The sequence below is a fragment of the Tachyglossus aculeatus genome, chromosome 2 (assembly GCF_015852505.1).
Source record: "Tachyglossus aculeatus isolate mTacAcu1 chromosome 2, mTacAcu1.pri, whole genome shotgun sequence".
NCBI lineage: Eukaryota > Metazoa > Chordata > Mammalia > Monotremata > Tachyglossidae > Tachyglossus > Tachyglossus aculeatus.
Window position 1 is genome coordinate 81,165,176 of NC_052067.1, and position 16,737 is coordinate 81,181,912.

Consider the following 16,737-nt stretch of genomic DNA (forward strand, 5'->3'; position numbering starts at 1 on the left):
TTGCCGGGACCTGGAAAGAGGAACTGTTTTCTCTCACCTTACCCTCCCACTTTTCCTCCCGGGACCAGTCTTGAGACTGCCCTATTGCTCTCTCTGCTCCTACCGGATTGATTCTACCAGATGGGTGAGTTTGGTGTGACTAGCGGGTTTTTTTCCCCCTCCCCACCTTTTCCTTTCTTTGATTAACAGAGTGATAGTATTAGAGTCCTTCTGTTCTAAAATTTCCAGGCTGGAGAGTTGCTCTTTGTGGTATTTCCCTTTCTACCCTGCCTTCTATTTTTTTTTTTTTAAAGTCTTTACTACTTGAAGAATCAAAGGAAAGAAGAAAGCAGTGAATTGGGTCAACTACTAGTTAATTAGCTGAATTGGCTTTACAAGGACTGAGCAGTAGCAATTTTGGGGCCTGGCTTTTAATGCCGTGCCGCCTCAATTTTGTCTCTTGGATCTATTGTGGGTATCAGTAGCCACCAGAAAGTTGAGTATCTGTGGTAATAAGAGTAATAATTGTGAGACTTTTAAGGGCTTATTTTGTGTGGCGGTGCTGGGGCAGGCGCAGTACAGTCCGATCAGGCACAGGTCTGGGCCCGATTGGGGCTCACGGACCAAGGGGTTTTATAGATGAGGAAGGGGAGGCACAGAGAAGCTGAGTGACTTGCCCAAGGTCACGCAGCAAAATGGCCGAGCCAGAATTAGAACCCAGATCTTCCGACTCCCGCTCCTGCGCTTTTTCCGTTGGGCCACTCTGCATCCCCGACTCTGGAATTTTTTTAAACGTAGCGTGTGGCCGTCCGGGGCCTACTGGAGAAGATGCAGTCCCTCGAACCCTGCTCTGAGACTCCATGTACCGTCTCAAGCAGGGAGTGATGCAGATCTCAGGGTTCACGCACGCGGGCCTCCGAGTCGAAACGTAGAGTGGTAGGATCAAGGCTCTGAGCACGTCTGTCCAAATCAGACGCGCAGGTCTTGGATTTGAAGCTCCCGGTTGGAAGCAAGCCGAAGGATAGCTCTCCCCCATTCCTTCTGGTCCCCTAAATTCCGTTTCGGAAGCCGGTGATAGAAATTGGATGGACTTTTTTTGGTTCCGTTTTGCTGCATATTTCCATTTTGAGGCCTTTTAATTCATGTCTCCAGGGAGAAAAAAAATTAAGGTGCGACTCTGCTGACCTGCGGCATGACATTGATCGCCGTAGAAAAGAAAGAAGTAAAGAGCGAGGGGATTCCAAGGGCTCCAGGGAATCCAGTGGGTCAAGAAAGCAGGAGAAAACGCCCAAAGATTTCAAAGAATACAAATCTTACAAAGACGACAGGTAAATGTTGCACTGTTTAAGTGGGTTTTAACTTCTAATTAGACTTTTATAATTGTCAGCTTAATTGCTTTCAATTTTCCCGGTGTAATCGAATGTTTAAATTTAAACAATTAAAATTATTTGTTTTACAGCAAAAATGTATTTGTCTTTTACACGGCTTATGGTGGATGAGGACAAAAACTTTGGAATAGCAAGCTAACACTGAAAAAAAAAATGACAAATTAATGTGTCCTATTATCCAGGCTACATCAGGAGGTTGGACTTCAATGCAGTGCATTTCTAGAAACAGTTTGTGTAAGAACTTTGGTTCGTTATGCTTGATTCCGCACTTTTTCAACTCATAACACCCAGAGACCAAACATTTATACTGATGGTTAGAGGTTTAACATGGGAGAGATGGGGGGGAGGACGTACAAATTTTTTTTTTTTAATTAGTATTATTAAAGAAATGATGATGTGTTAGCCTTTCATAGTAAGTTATGTTTCAGTGGATACTTGTAGCAATGGTAAGAAATTACTGCAGGTATGGCCTTTCGGGTGTTGTGTTAAGATCATGTCAATCTGACTAAAATAGTACCAAATGCATATGTGATTGGGGCTAATGAATAAAGTACTTTGTAGATATTTTCTCTGCATTTTATTAGGTAAATGATTGATTTTTTACTTAACTCTTTATTTCTGACTGTTATCCATAATGTCATCCACTATCTATTTCTGTTCTAGTGTTACGTAGGAGAGCCCAAACCATACCAGCTATTCTCATCAGTGTGTGCAAACTGAATTCTAAAATTACTTCGAAACTTTGCCTTGAGGGCTTTCATTTCCTTCTACTTTTCCTTTTCCTTATCCCTCTTTCCCTTTCCCTGCAAAAGGCAAAGAGACAACTTTCTTTCATTAAAACACATACACTTGCTCTTGCGGTTTGCAGACTGCTGGTTTCTAACTGGTTGGCAACAGCATGTTTTCTGCAGGCAAAAATTAAACAAATTATGGAAGGAGGATGGAAACAAACCATGATCAAGTTAACACCCAGAAAATTATTTTACTTCCGATTAGATAGTTTTCCGTTGTGTAAAAAAAAAAAAACCAGAAAAACAAAAAAATGCTCCCTCTTAGGATAAGATTTTTCAGATTAAATATCCCTTTTAAAATAGCACATAGTATGCTTTTTTTTTCCAGTAAGCATAAAAGCAGAGAGCAAGACCGTTCTCGATCATCATCCTCAACTTCCTCTTCCTCTGCCAGTTCTCGAGAAGACAAAGACAGTAAGAAAGAAAGAGAAGAAGAGTTTAAAGCCCACCACGAGCAGAAAGAATATTCAGGCTTTGCGGGAGTCAGCAGACCTCGAGGAACTTTCGTAAGTAACGGGGGTAGCCGTCACTGGGGTATTTGTTAAGCGCTTACGACGTGCCAGACACCGTATAAGCTTATCGGGTTGGAAACAGTCCCTCCCCCGTATGGGGCTCGTAGTCTCAATCCCCATTTTACAGATGAGGTAACTGAGGCACAGAGAAGGGAAGAGACTTGTCCAGGGTCACAAGTACTTGAGAAAAGTAGTTGATACATTTGGGTGAGAATATCAGCGGCCCGACCCGAGCTGCAGCCAGAGTGGCGGATCTGACAGAGAAACTGAGGCTGGCAGGTCTGGCTTCTGATATCACAATCCCACGTAATATTCCCTTTGGCTCCTGTGTTCACACGAGCAGGCCGGTTCTCCCTGAGATCCCACTGGAAACCGGCCCAGTAAAAGCAGGTTGGAAGTTGCCAAATTCCCGGTCCTTACTGACATTAGGATTTGGAGAGGGATTTGATTGGGAACACTTGGAGTAAGGGATCTTGAAGCCTCTAATATTTTGAAGCCCATTTCAGGCAGGCAAAGGTCCGTGTAGGCAGTTGCCCCCAGGAAATACGTAACTCTTTTCGAAGTAGTTGCAGAAGCATCCTGGAAAGAGGGCAAAAATGAGGGAAACACAGGCAAAGGAATCTAAGGGAGGGCTAGCCAAGCGAACTAAATCTCTGATGTGATTCAAAAGGCATGGAGAATTAAAACCAAAATTCGTACTCGTTGATGTAAAATTACTACAGGAGTGTAGAGCCAGCGGCCCTTTGATTCCTTTTGGTCGCTTAGATTCGGCGAGCAGAGAGTAGATGCATTTTAGCCTTTGCTGACTTTGACAACGTATACTTAAAGAGTTTTGTTAATCAGTTCCGGATTAGAGGCAGAGGACGAGCCAGAGGAGTCTTTGCGGGGACCAATACCGGTCCAAACAACTCAAATACCACTTTCCAAAAGAGACCGAAGGAAGAGGAATGGGATCCCGAATACACCCCAAAGAGCAAGAAGTACTTCTTGGTGGGTCCTAGATTCTGCTTTCTTTTGATTTGCGACATTTTGGAGAGATAATAAATTAAGAATTCCCGTATTACTTTTTATGGCAGGCTAACAAGAGGTCCTGGTGGGCAGGGTTGTGTCCTTGTTTCGACCCTACGGTTTTTCGTAGAATCTCTTTCGATACTTTTGTGTTGAAAACCTTGTCTACAAGGTACCAATTCAGTTTGTTTAGTTCGTCACCAAGAGCTAAGCTCTTGCCTCACCTGAGCAGCGTTGAGAACCGCCAAAATCGGTTTTAATTGGAACAAAAGACTTCTGTCTGTGGGTCCCAAATCACCAGTCCACCACTGTTGAAACAGTGAAGATGGGTGATAGCAACTCTGAATAGTGTAGCGTCAGAGAGTCTGGGCTTCGGTGGGAAGCTGTACTTGCCTGTCTATAAATGAGGGCAACCATGTTTTACAAAATTACTTAAATTCGCTTAATATCTGTGGCTGGGTTAGATGATGATAATGATGATGGCATTTGTTAAGCGCTTACTATGTGCAAAGCACTGTTCTAAGCACTGAGGATACAAGGTGATCAGATTGCCCCACGTGGGGCTCACAGTCTCGATCCCCATTTTGCAGATGAGGGAACTGAGGCCCAGGGAAGTTGTGACTTGCCCAAAGTCACACAGCTGATAATTGGTGGAGCCTCTGACTCCCAAGCCTGTGCTCTTTCCATTGAGCCACGCTGATATTTTAGATTTAGGTTATCTTCTCTCCAGCCTTCCCCCCACTGCCCCACTTCCATCTGCATTCGTTCTGGTAGTGTATCTACAGAGTTTTCTTGGTACAAATCTGGAAGTGGTTTACCATTGCCTCCTTCCGCGCAGTAAACTCGAGTCTCTGCCCTCGACTCTCTCCCCTGCCACATATCTTTAAACTCTGTTGCTTCCCCAACCTGTAATTTATTATAGCCTGCTACAGTCTTTTCTTGTAGACTGCATCCTGAAGGGAGCAACTTTTGCTTTAAACAATACAGCACTACTGTCTCATCTACTTTTGGGGACACTTGTAGATACTGATAAATAAGATGCTTCAAAATACTGAATTTGGATTAGTTGGGTCTGGGGTGACTTCCCTTTCCTGTCTAGGCAACCAATTTATGTAGAATGGGTGCTAAGGCTTTCAAAGCTTGGGTTTCCCATTATCCATATTTGGTGGATACCTTAGCATTTAGTGCCATTGCAGGGTGTAACCATTTAAGGTTTTCAAATTAGGCTCCGACGCAGTTGCATTCTTGATCGGAGTCACATGTCTAGTTACGTGGCAGAAACAGATACTAATAAAACAATGATGATTCTAAAACATGCATGGAGTGGCCAAAGTTGCAAATTTGACCACTGATGCCCGTCAGATTTCTGTCTGTTCACTCCAAGAATGAGTGTTACATAAGGCTATTATAGATTGAAATGGTTATTTTGGACTTTGGTTTGTTCACCTGAGGCGGGCAGAACACAACTCCTCAAAGGCAGGTATTGTGCCTTGAAGCACTCAATCAGCATTTAGTGCTCAGTTTGTGCAGAGCACCGTACGGAGGGGTGGGAGAGTACCATCAATTTAAGGTGTGATTCAGAATTTTAAAACGTTGGCTCACTCCTGTTGGAGCAGCGGGACGGACCGTGGAAGAGCCCCCGTGGTCCAGAGTAGGGGGTGGAGAATTGGAATAGGTGGCCTGATGCCAGAAGCCCTTGATCTCCCGGGGTTCCCTCTCATCGAGGTGTTGGGGGTGGCCCCTTTCATCAAGATTTGATGTCCAGTGTGAATTTGGTACCTCTGCAATGTAGAATTGCGGTACAGAAACTCATACGGCTCCCCGTCTTCTCCCAACCTTTAGCATAATACCTGTATGGGCCAGGGACTCTACTGCTGTACTCTTCCCCAGCACTTGAATGGGAGTCAAAAGTATTTTCTTGACTTATGAGGCGCAGAAAATAGAGTGGTCAGATATAATGATCTTAGAGTTAGTCACTCCTAAAAGAAAAACTCACGTGTTTTGTTTTTTTCCTTTTTTAAACTCCCCCTTAGCATGATGACAGAGATGATGGTGTGGATTATTGGGCTAAAAGAGGAAGAGGCCGAGGTACTTTTCAACGTGGCCGAGGGCGATTTAACTTCAAAAAATCAGGTAGCAGTCCAAAATGGACACATGACAAATACCAAGGGGATGGGATTGTTGAAGACGAAGAGGAGACCATGGAAAACAATGAAGAGAAGAAGGAAAGACGCAAAGAAGAGAAGGTAGAAAATTCAGACTTGTCAGTGAATTGAAGAACAGCTCTCCTCCCATATGGGTCACGTGAAGGCCGTGAAAAGTTCGATAAAGAAAATTCATGTTAAAAGCAGAGCTTGCTGTGACTCAGATATGGCTTGTACATACTTTTCTTAGGTCTGTGTTAATCTTTTACTTTCTGTTTGTTTTTACAGGAATAGTAAGTCTGAAATAAGATTGCAACTCAAAGAGCAGAACTTGCACCTACCATTTTTTTTTTTACGTGACTTTTTTTGTTTTCAAACAGAATGTATGCATTTTACTTAAATTTTACCGTTTGCAAGTAGTCTGTAGACTTTTTGTTTTAAGTCTTTAAATATCTTGATAATTAGTAGACTGTATGTTGAGGATTGTACTGAAACAGTAGAAAGTTGCTACGTACCATATTTGTAACTCAACTTTTAAAAAAAAAAAAATCTTTTACTGTTTTTGTTATATGCATTGTAATTCTGCTTTGTCTATAAGATATGGTCAAGTACAACTCTGTGAAAGTTCTGATTCTTCCCTCTCCCCTCTGTTTGTGGATGTTTTATTCTGAAGTAAACTTTAGCTCTCAAGAGAAACAGATCCCTGAACAAAATTGTTTATACAGTGCGCTAATTTTAATGGCACACATCTGATTATTTTAACTATATACATTTCAGTGGTTTCCTTAGGTAGAGCACATTTCGCTGTAGGGTGACGACTCTTTGACGCATACTACTGAGCAAATAGGGCCAGTTTGGGCAGCAGCCAAGCAAGTTCAGTTCTGCAGTGGATCATCTGAAAATATCGGATTCGCACAGCCGTCCGGTGGAGAAGTACACTAAGCACTTCTCACTGGACACGGGCTGCTATGCTAAGGAGAAGTCCAGGCACTTAACAGCCATTCCTGCTTAAAAAAACACAAAAAAAAGTATTATCTTTTCTTCCTGGTGAGGGGAGATGGAGTCGTGGTTTCGGACAATCATCTACTGTCTCGGTCTATTTGAAACGAATTAGCTGCAGTAAGGTGGAGCGGGAAATTCCACTACCTTAGCTGGCGTTAGAGCTTAGAGTCTAAAGTCTGTTGCTTCCTGGCCGATGGGAAATGAGGGAAAAACCCTGATTCTCGATGAACTGCTCCACTGAAAAGTAGCGCTAAGTATTTTCCATTTGGAGTTTGGTAAGCCTGGAAACAGTTAACGGGGAAAAAAGTTCACCTCTTCACAAGACGCAGCGGCCCATCCGTACGAGTTCCTAAACACGTCACAAATAAGACGGAACTAATCTCAGTGTTTCGCAGAGCTTGTTTTACGAATTTCACCAATAAAGCGTTTTCGTCAGGAAGTTCGTTGCAGCATCGATCCAGCTTCCACTTGTCTCCGATTCAATTCCGGTCCGTAAGACAGCCTTTTCATTTTCTTCCCGGGGGCTTTCCTCAGGCAGGTAATCCGGCAAATTGGAATCGTCTTCTATATCGGTGTTCGCAGCTTTTAAAGGAATAAAAATCTGAAATGATACGAAGAGGGAAATGCTAAGTTTCACACTGAAAAATGCTTCCCGGCAAGATTTCAGTCGACAGGTTTCTGCAGAGCTGAGCAGCCCAAACAGCTGCTTCCACGTTTCTACTTATTGTAGCCTTTTAAGTCTTAAATTTGAAGCCTTACCTCCTTTCCCCCTTCATTTCTGATCACTTGTTGTGCCTCTAGAATTTTAGTTGTGGCGATTGCAGTTGCTAACAGCTGTAAAAAAAAAAAAAAAATGCGAGAATAATATAATTCTAATGGCGGAGCAATATTAGTACTGCATGATTTCCCCGTTATATAGTACCTAATCTGCGACCCGTAAGATACTGAAGGGAATTAATTAGATGGCAGTTCAACAGAACTGCACTTGAACAAGGTTGAATTTAGAATTAGTACAGAAGTTTACCGATTAACTCAGACACTCACGGGTTTTTTGGCCAGCAATACTGAAAACACTGTAACGTGAGGCAAAACCACCAGCTTTTCATTAGAGGGATAGGACTGGCTACTTAATCCCTACATTGTACTGAAATTCACTGGAGAAAAGGAGAGGAGGGAGTTGGGCAGTCATCTCCTGGAACAAAGACAACTTGAGATCTTGCAGAATTTAGGGCGTTCAAGTCCCGCGTAGTTTAAAGCCCTTCTGAGGTTAATCATAAAATATAACTCCGCTTTTCCTTGTAATGTGTGGAATGTAATTATCTGCCCAGCACAAAACAGAGGGATGAGTACTTCATCACGGGACAGAGAAGTGTGTATAATGTCCCTGCATGTGTGTTCCTTCAGAGCTAAGGTGTAGTGACCAGTGTATATTTTTATAAATCACAATTTAGCTCCACGCCTGAGTGAAATACAAGTCGAGTTTGCGCCTATTAGTCGCCAAATATTTGCGAATGGCAGAAGAAACTCTTTGGTACCTCCATTGACAGATTTCCTTTCACCCAGCAAAAGGAAATGATCAAAAGGCTATTTCCAAGAAGGATTAAGAAAACTACTTAATCACTACTTAGTCAATTCCTTAAGGTGTGTTTATTTTCCAACAGCCCAGGGGTTTTCCTATTAAATGCAGAATATATTTTTCCAACAGGCTGCCTGGAGGGGTCAGTTGGCACAGTCAAATCAGTGTTGGGGTTCAAATTATAAAGTTTGAGAAGCCATTAATCTTTCCCAGTATGGATGAATATAGGTGGTTAAAGACTCCTATCGAGTGTGATGTATACTGGAACAGGGACCCTTGTGAATTGTCAAATGCCAATAAAATGTCATAAGTGGTCAAGTGTCGTCTGCCTACCATAGTTTTCTTAAGACTCAGTGCTAAAGTAACATCTCTTCCGTAAATTTTCATCCATTTGCTAGAAATCAGAAAGAACACCGTAGCTATGTTAAGGTATATATTAAGCTATATTAAGCTATTTGCCCAGTGCCTGCCTTTGCCTCCTATATGAGAATTCTCACAAAAACAACAGCTCCCGTGCCCGCCCTCTTTATCGACAAGTTAATTATCTTTATTTCACCATTACAGTGAGCCCAGACGATAATTCCTAATTTCTGGTCTAACCCATCGCCACCATCTGAGCAATCTGGATCTTCACCTTGCCTGTTTCCTTTTTGAGAAGTTATCCCCCCAGGGAGCATTTTAAACTGAGCATAAATCCCTGAAAAAGCTCGTTAGGGACCGTCGCTGTATGTTGCCGACTTGTACTTCCCAAGCGCTCAGTACAGTGCTCTGCACACGGTAGGCGCTCAATAAATACGACAACGAATGAATGAATGAAGTGCTATTGCTTACCTCTGTCGTCAGATCTGACTTAACTCTTACAGTGCACCGCTTCAGTGCTGTTTGAAAAGTAAGTAAAGCTGATCACCCTCTTGAATTTCAACAAAGCAGCTTCGCACAAAGTTCATGTGTGCTGAAAGTTCAAAGACAATTTGAAATATTAATATGCTGATGGGAAATTAGTGCGGACTTGCAGTTCACCTGCCATCTGCATGTCATTCTCCCTTATTTTTCCCTCTTCTGGTTGACCCAACGCTATTCCCTCCAAGGATATTTCTACTCCAACTCACGCTTCTTATACCGACAGGCTTAGCTATTTTAGTTACAAAACAGTAATTTCCAGGCAAACGCTGTAGCAGGCTCACTGTACTTAAGTATTGATTATCACTGCTCTTCTCGACTGCTCCGTACACAGTAAACGCTTAAACTAGGAGCGCTTCTACGGATAATCTATACCGATCCATTTACTTTTCTCTCCATTAATATTTCAGTCGAGCTACAGTAGCAACTCCGGTCGCGGATCAATCGTGTTTACCGAGTGCAGGGCAGCGAAAGGCAGGTCGGAAGGTCTAGCTGAAGAGTTAAATGCGCTTTATGTGGAGAAGGAGGTAGGACATTTGGCGATTGTTTTGTTACCTATCATCTACGCCTTGGCAAAAGCCAGCAATGTGATCGGATCCATACTCAGCACGAGGCTCGTTATTGTATTTTACACCCATCACACTGCCGAAATAGATAATTTGAGACGGAAACCAACACCGCAGTACGTCTTGCACGCCGACAGCCGTCGAAGACAGCGGCGAAGTGAGGGGGGCTCAGGTTTACTTCGAACTGCTTTTGGACAGCTTCAGCGCGTGAAAGAGGTCGGTACCCTGAATCGCACAGCACTAGTGAGCATGAACGACGTAAATATTCACAAATTAAACGAAACACGGTGGCTCCTCCTGCTTGCCGGCCCCACCGTCCTGAACTGAGTGCCTTTTGGGAAAGCCGGATGCCGTCACGGCGGCTGTTGATTTCCTTAAAATTCAAGTTCCCACAGTGAAAAGAATAAAAAAGGGATTAACTGCTAGTTAGCGCTACCATATTATCCAGGCCTTGGATATGAAGAGTAATAGTCTTCGCCGTTAGCTAACTACCATATTATCCAGGCCTTGGATATGAAGAGTAATAGTCTTCGCCGTCTTATTTGAATTACTGAGGAAAAAGGACCGCGCTTTTCGTTTTTTTGTCGAGATTTCCTGGAGCGCTTGTACGGTTCACACGGAGGGAGTCGCTCAGAGCATATTGGATTTCTTCGGCTAGGAGCCGAATACCATCACCGACATCACTCCTGCGTGAAAGAGAGTTCGGTGTAAAATCTACCTTCGTATCAGAAATTGTTTGGATTTTTTTCCCTTAACCTGCGGCTTCTAGCCAATCTTTTTGATATTTCCCCAATTTTTCTATTCCTTAATAGTAAGTGAAACAGATAGTTGTGCTAATAAATTACCTTTTTTTTTGCGTCAGTGGCCAAAAAGATAATGCCAGGTGCCACTTGTTTGAGAAGATAAGCCACTGAACTCAACCTTTTTTTTTTTATCAGAAAACAATTGGTTTATCTGCTCTACCTTTCATTAATACATTGGAGTAAAACTGTATGACACTCCTGGTGTAACACATATTTTTTACCATGTACCTGACTTAGAGAAGCAGCGTGGCTCGATGGAAAGTGCGGGCTTGGGAGTCAGAGGTCATGGGTTCGAATCCCAGCTCCGCCACTTTATTTTACTTGTACATATTTACTATTCCATTTATTTTGTTAATGACGTGCACCTAGCTTTATTTCCGTTTGTTCCGACGACTTGACACCGGTCCACATGTTTTGTTTCATTGTCTGTCTCCCCCTTCTAGACTGTGAGCCCGTTGTTGGGTAGGGACCGTCTCTATGTGTTGCCGACTTGTGCTTCCCAAGCGCTTAGTACAGTGCTCTGCACACAGTAAGTGCTCAATAAATACGATTGAATGAATGATCAGCTGTGTGACCTTGGGCAAGTCACTTCACTTCTCTGTGCCTCAGTTACCGCACCTGGAAAATGGGGATCAAGACTGTGAGCCCCATATGGGACAACCTGATTACCTTGTAGTTACGCCCCCCCCCCCGCCCCAGCGCTTAGAACAGTGATGGCACATAGTAAGTGCTTAACATATACCAAAGTTATTCAATTATTATTATTAGAATTCATTCATTCATTCAATCGTATTTATTGAGCGCTTACTGTGTAAGCGCTTAACATATACCAAAGTTATTAAATTATTATTATTAGAATTCATTCATTCATTCAATCGTATTTATTGAGCGCTGACTGCAGAGCACTGTACTAAGCGCTTGGGAAGCCCAAGTCGGCAACATATAGAGACGGTCCCTACCCAACAACGGGCTCACATTAGAAGGGGGAGACGGAGACGACAAAACATGTAAAAAAATCTTTTCAAGGTGGACTCTGAGGAAATCCCAGGTTTCTCTCTGTCACATTTCATTCAATCGTATTTATTGAGCGCTGACTGTGTGCAGAGCACTGTACTAAGCGCTTGGGAAGCCCAAGTCGGCAACATATAGAGCCGGTCCCTACCCAACAACGGGCTCACAGTAGAAGGGGGAGACGGAGACGACAAAACATGTAAAAAATCTTTTCAAGGTGGACTCTGAGGAAATCCCAGGTTTCTCTCTGTCACATTTCATTCAATCATATTTATTGAGCGCTTACTGTGTGCAGAGCACTGTACTAAGCGCTTGGGAAGCCCAAGTCGGCAATATATAGAGCCGGTCCCTACCCAACAACGGGCTCACAGTAGAAGGGGGAGACAGACAACAAAACATGTAAAAAATCTTTTCAAGAAGCCAGTCTCCCCGCACTCTGAATCAATCAATCAATCGTATTTATTGAGCGCTTACTATGTGCAGAGCACTGTACTAAGCGCTTGGGAAGTACAGATTGGCAACACATAGAGACAGTCCCTACCCAACAGTGGGCTCACGGGAGAAGCAGTGTGGCTCAGCGGACGGAGCCCGGGCTTGGGAATCGGAGGACTGGGTTCTAATCCCACCTCTGCCACTGTTCGCTGCGTGACCTTGGGCAGGTCACGGAAGTTCTCAGTAAATGAGAAAAACCAACTAAAGACGCGTGAATGATGCCCGCAGTAATGACAGTTACCGAGAACTTGGCAAAGCACCGGATAAGCATTTAGAAGAGCACGACGGAAAGAAAAGGCATCCCTGCTCACAAGGAACTTAGACCCTAACGGTTCTTAAAAATGATCGTAGTTATTGTATTTATCAAGTCTTTACTATGTATTAAACCCTGGGGTGGACACCAGTAATCAAGTAAGAAAAACTTCCTGGCTTCCACTGGATTTGGCAAAAATTCAGTGCTTAGAACGGTGCTTTGCACATAGTAAGCGCTTAACAAATGCTATCATCATTATTATTATTATTATATAATACCTTGAATTTTTCACAGCACTTCCCTTTGAGACTGTGAGCCCACTGTTGGGGAGGGACTGTCTCTATATGTTACCAATTTGTACTTCCCAAGCGCTTAGTACGGTGCTCTGCACATAGTAAGCGCTCAATAAATAACGATTGATGATGATGACGATGATGATGATGATATTTCATGTCTCGTTTCTGTCCACACATCATCTCAGGGAGGTCAATTGAGGCATTTTATAGGTGAGGAAATGGGCATAGAGAGGTGAAGTGATTTACGCAGGGACACACTCCTGGCCAGTGGCAGAGTAGGACTAAAACCTAGGACTCTTGGTGGAAATCTTTTCTTTAATATAGTGTAAATTTTCTGAATTGGGCCAAAGAACAACCACCTGCTAGTGGTTTAGGATTTATGTTTACTTCCCATCCCCATAGGCCCCTGAAAGTTACTTTGTTCTCTAATTTGATATGATTTTAAACATCTTCACATATGGAAAATGACACAATTTTGAGGTCTCCACTTCTTTCGTCCCCAAATGCTGTGAAGCATGATTTATGTTGCTCTTTGAATATGTAATACGATGAAAAATTCGATTTTTACTCTCTCCTGGAGGTAAATTCAAAGATTAGTTTATTCGGTCAATCAATCAATCACATTTATTGAGCGCTTACTGTGTGCAGAGCACTGTACTAAGCGCTTGGGAAGTACAAGTACAAGAGAAGCGGCGTGGCTCAACAGAGAAGCGGCGTGGCTCAATGGAAAGAGCCCGGGCTTTGGAGTCAGAGGTCGTGGGTTCAAATCCCGCTTCCGCCACGTGTCAGCTGTGGGACTTTGGGCAAGTCACTTCACTTCTCTGAGCCTCAGTTCCCTCATCTGTAAAATGGGGATGGAGTCTGTGAGCCCCCCGTGGGGCAACCTGATCACCTTGTAACCTCCCCAGCGCTTAGACCAGTGCTTTGCACATAGTAAGTGCTTAATAAATATTATTATTATTATTACAAGTTGGCAACATATAGAGACGGTCCCTACCCAACAGTGGGCTCACAGTCTAGAAGGGGGAGACAGAGGACAAAACCAAACATATTAACAAAATAAAATAAATAGAAATGGAGAGAGAGAGAAACAGAGAGGGGGCAGAGAAACAAGAGAGACAGAGAAAGAGAGGAAGAAATAGAGAAATGGAGAGAGAGAGACAAAAACAGAAAGGGGGCAGAGAGACAGAGAAAGAGAGGAAGAAATAGGAAGAAATATGCAGTCAACCCTGCATAAACAAAAAGTGCATAAAAGAATATTCAGCCTCATACAGTATTTCCTGATGTGGCTCAGGAAAGTTATTCAAAAATTCTCAGGAAGGCAGGAAAAGATTTTTTCAGTACATGTGCAGCTGAGTTAATCAAACTCCAGTCTATAACCTTAAGATCTCTGCTCCACAGCCCAAATAGAAAACACTGCTAGTGGTTATGATGAGGCAAAAGAGAAGTTTAAAAAAAAGTCAAAAAATCAATTTACAAAGCGGTAGCACCGATTTTCATAGAAGGTATATAACGAGTTGGAGTGAAATAAAAAGCCACTGTGGGCAAAGCTTCTTGGCTAGCAAATAAGCTTTGTGGGTGATGATCATTCATTCGTTCATTCATTCATTCACGAGAAGCAGCGTGGCTCAGTGGAAAGAGCGCGGGCTTTGGAGTCAGAGGTCATGGGTTCAAATCCTGGCTCCGCCAATTGTCAGCTGTGTGACTTTGGGCAAGTCACTTCACTTCTCTGGGCCTCAGTTCCCTCATCTGTAAAATGGGGATTAAGACTGTGAGCCCCCTGTGGGACAACCTGATCACCTTGTAACCTCCCCAATGCTTAGAACAGTGCTTTGCACATAGTAAGCGCTTAATAAATGCCATCATTATTATTATTATATTCGTTCGTTCATTCAGTCACTCATCCATAAAGCAAGCAGTGGGTCCACTGTCACCTTCAGAAAAAAATCATTATTACCAAGCCTACTAAATATGTGAAAACTCTGAAATTAAAAAAAGTTTTTTCTACATATTTTCTTCATTTGAGTTGCCTCTATAATAATAATTGAGGCATTTAAGTGCTTACTATTCATTCAATCGTATTTATTGAGGGCTTACTGTGTGCAGAGCACTGTAGTAAGTGCTTGCTTACTATGTGCTAAGCCTGTTCTAACTGCTGGTGTAGATACAATTCATTCATTCAGTCGTATTTATGGAGCGCTTACTGTGTGCAAAGCCCACTGTTGGGTAGGGACCGTCTCTCTATGTTGCCTACTCGTACTTCCCAAGCGCTTAGTACAGTGCTCCGCACATAGTAAGCGCTCCATAAATACGATTGAATGAATGAATGAATGCAGAGCACTGTACTAAATGGTTGGGAAGTACAAGTTGGCAACATAGATGGTCCCCACCCAATAATGGGCTCACACAGGCCTAGTCTATATCCCACACAGTGTTCACAGCATCCTTCCAAAGAGGGAAGGAACCGGGCATTTAATCCCCCATTTTACAGTTGGGGAAACCAAGGCACAAAGAAGTGATATGCCCAAGGAACACAGGAGGAAAGGGGTGGAGCTGGGATTTAGAACCGAGGCCTTCTGACTCCATCTGCCGCTCTTTCCACTAGACTATACCAATAACACTGTATGCTAAAATACGTTTTCGTCATTTCATTCTCATCAAATAGAAAAGATATACACAGGGCCTCTTACCTGCAGCTAAAATACATTTTCATCATTTCATTCTTATCAAATAGAAAAGATATCCACAGGGCCTCTTACCTGGAGCTAAAATACGTTTTTGTCATTTCACTCTATATGTATATATGGTTGTACATATTTATTACTCTATTTATTTATTTATTTATTTATTTTACTTGTACATTTCTATCCTATTTATTTTATTTTGTTGGTATGTTTGGTTCTGTTCTCTGTCTCCCCCTTTTAGACTGTGAGCCCACTGTTGGGTAGGGACTGTCTCTATGTGTTGCCAATTTGTACTTCCCAAGCGCTTAGTACAGTGCTCTGCACATAGTAAGCGCTCAATAAATACGATTGATTGATTGATTGATTGATCAAATAGAAAAGATATCCACAGGGCCTCTTACCTGGAGCTAAAAACATTTTCGTCATTTCACTCTTATCAAATAGAAAAGATATCCACAGGGCCTCTTACCTGGAGCTAAAATACGTTTTCGTCATTTCATTCTCGTCAAATAGAAAAGATATCCACAGGGCCTCTTACCTGGAGCTAAAATACGTTTTCGTCATTTCATTCTCGTCAAATAGAAAAGATATCCACAGGGCTCTTACCTGGAGCTAAAATACATTTTTGTCATTTCATTCTCATCAAATAGAAAAGATATCCACAGGGCCTCTTACCTGGAGAGCTGAACGAGTAACTTCAATGTTAGGGTGATCCAGGAACAGAATAATGCCAGGGAGACATCCTTTATCTTTAACTATTGAAGCTCTGTTACTTGGGTCCGACGCCAGATCCCTTAATTGATTTACTATTGACAGGGCATTCATCCTTGTGAATGAGTCATATGTAGCCTTCCTGCTCAATAACCCCAAGAACCAAAGCCAAAATTTCAATTAGCAAGCCAAAACAAACTATTCAAAATAGTTGGAACGATGCCTAACAGCTTCAGCTAAATAATCCGCCAAGCTGCCCATCCGCCAAACTAGCTCCCTTCCTCCCTTCAAGGCCCTACTGAGAGCTCACCTCCTCCAGGAGGCCTTCCCACACTGAGCCCCCTCCTTCCTCTCCCCCTCGTCCCCCTCTCCATCCCTCCCACCCCGTCTTACCTCCTTCCCTTCCCCACAGCACCTGTATATATGTATATATGTTTGTACATATTTATTACTCTATTTATTTATTTTACTTGTACATATCTATTCTATTTATTTTATTTTGTTAGTATGTTTGGTTTTGTTCTCCCACTGTTGGGTAGGGACTGTCTCTATATGTTGCCAACTTGTACTTCCCAAGCGCTTAGTACAGTGCTCTGCACACAGTAAGCGCTCAATAAATAT

The 16,737-nt window shown here is 42.7% G+C and overlaps 1 protein-coding gene and 1 pseudogene across 5 annotated transcripts in view; one reads left to right on the forward strand and one right to left on the reverse strand.

The window, feature by feature from the left end:
- The window catches only part of BCLAF1 (BCL2 associated transcription factor 1), a 43,767-nt gene extending 35,049 nt beyond the window's left edge, over positions 1 to 8,718 (forward strand). For 2 of the 5 annotated variants that reach the window (XM_038766303.1, XM_038766321.1), the window contains exons 9-12: positions 1,132 to 1,307; positions 2,487 to 2,664; positions 3,514 to 3,660; positions 5,712 to 8,718. In XM_038766303.1, coding sequence (XP_038622231.1) covers positions 1,132 to 1,307; positions 2,487 to 2,664; positions 3,514 to 3,660; positions 5,712 to 5,954 — 744 coding nt within the window. In that variant the 3' untranslated portion in view covers positions 5,955 to 8,718. Of the gene's footprint in view, positions 1 to 1,131; positions 1,308 to 1,438; positions 1,602 to 2,486; positions 2,665 to 3,513; positions 3,661 to 5,711 lie in introns of those variants that run through there. The other 3 variants (XM_038766312.1, XR_005456158.1, XR_005456157.1) reach the window with 3 other exon arrangements.
- Positions 7,222 to 15,925, reverse strand: LOC119945244 (annotated as a pseudogene).
- Between the last annotated feature and the right edge of the window lie 812 nt (positions 15,926 to 16,737).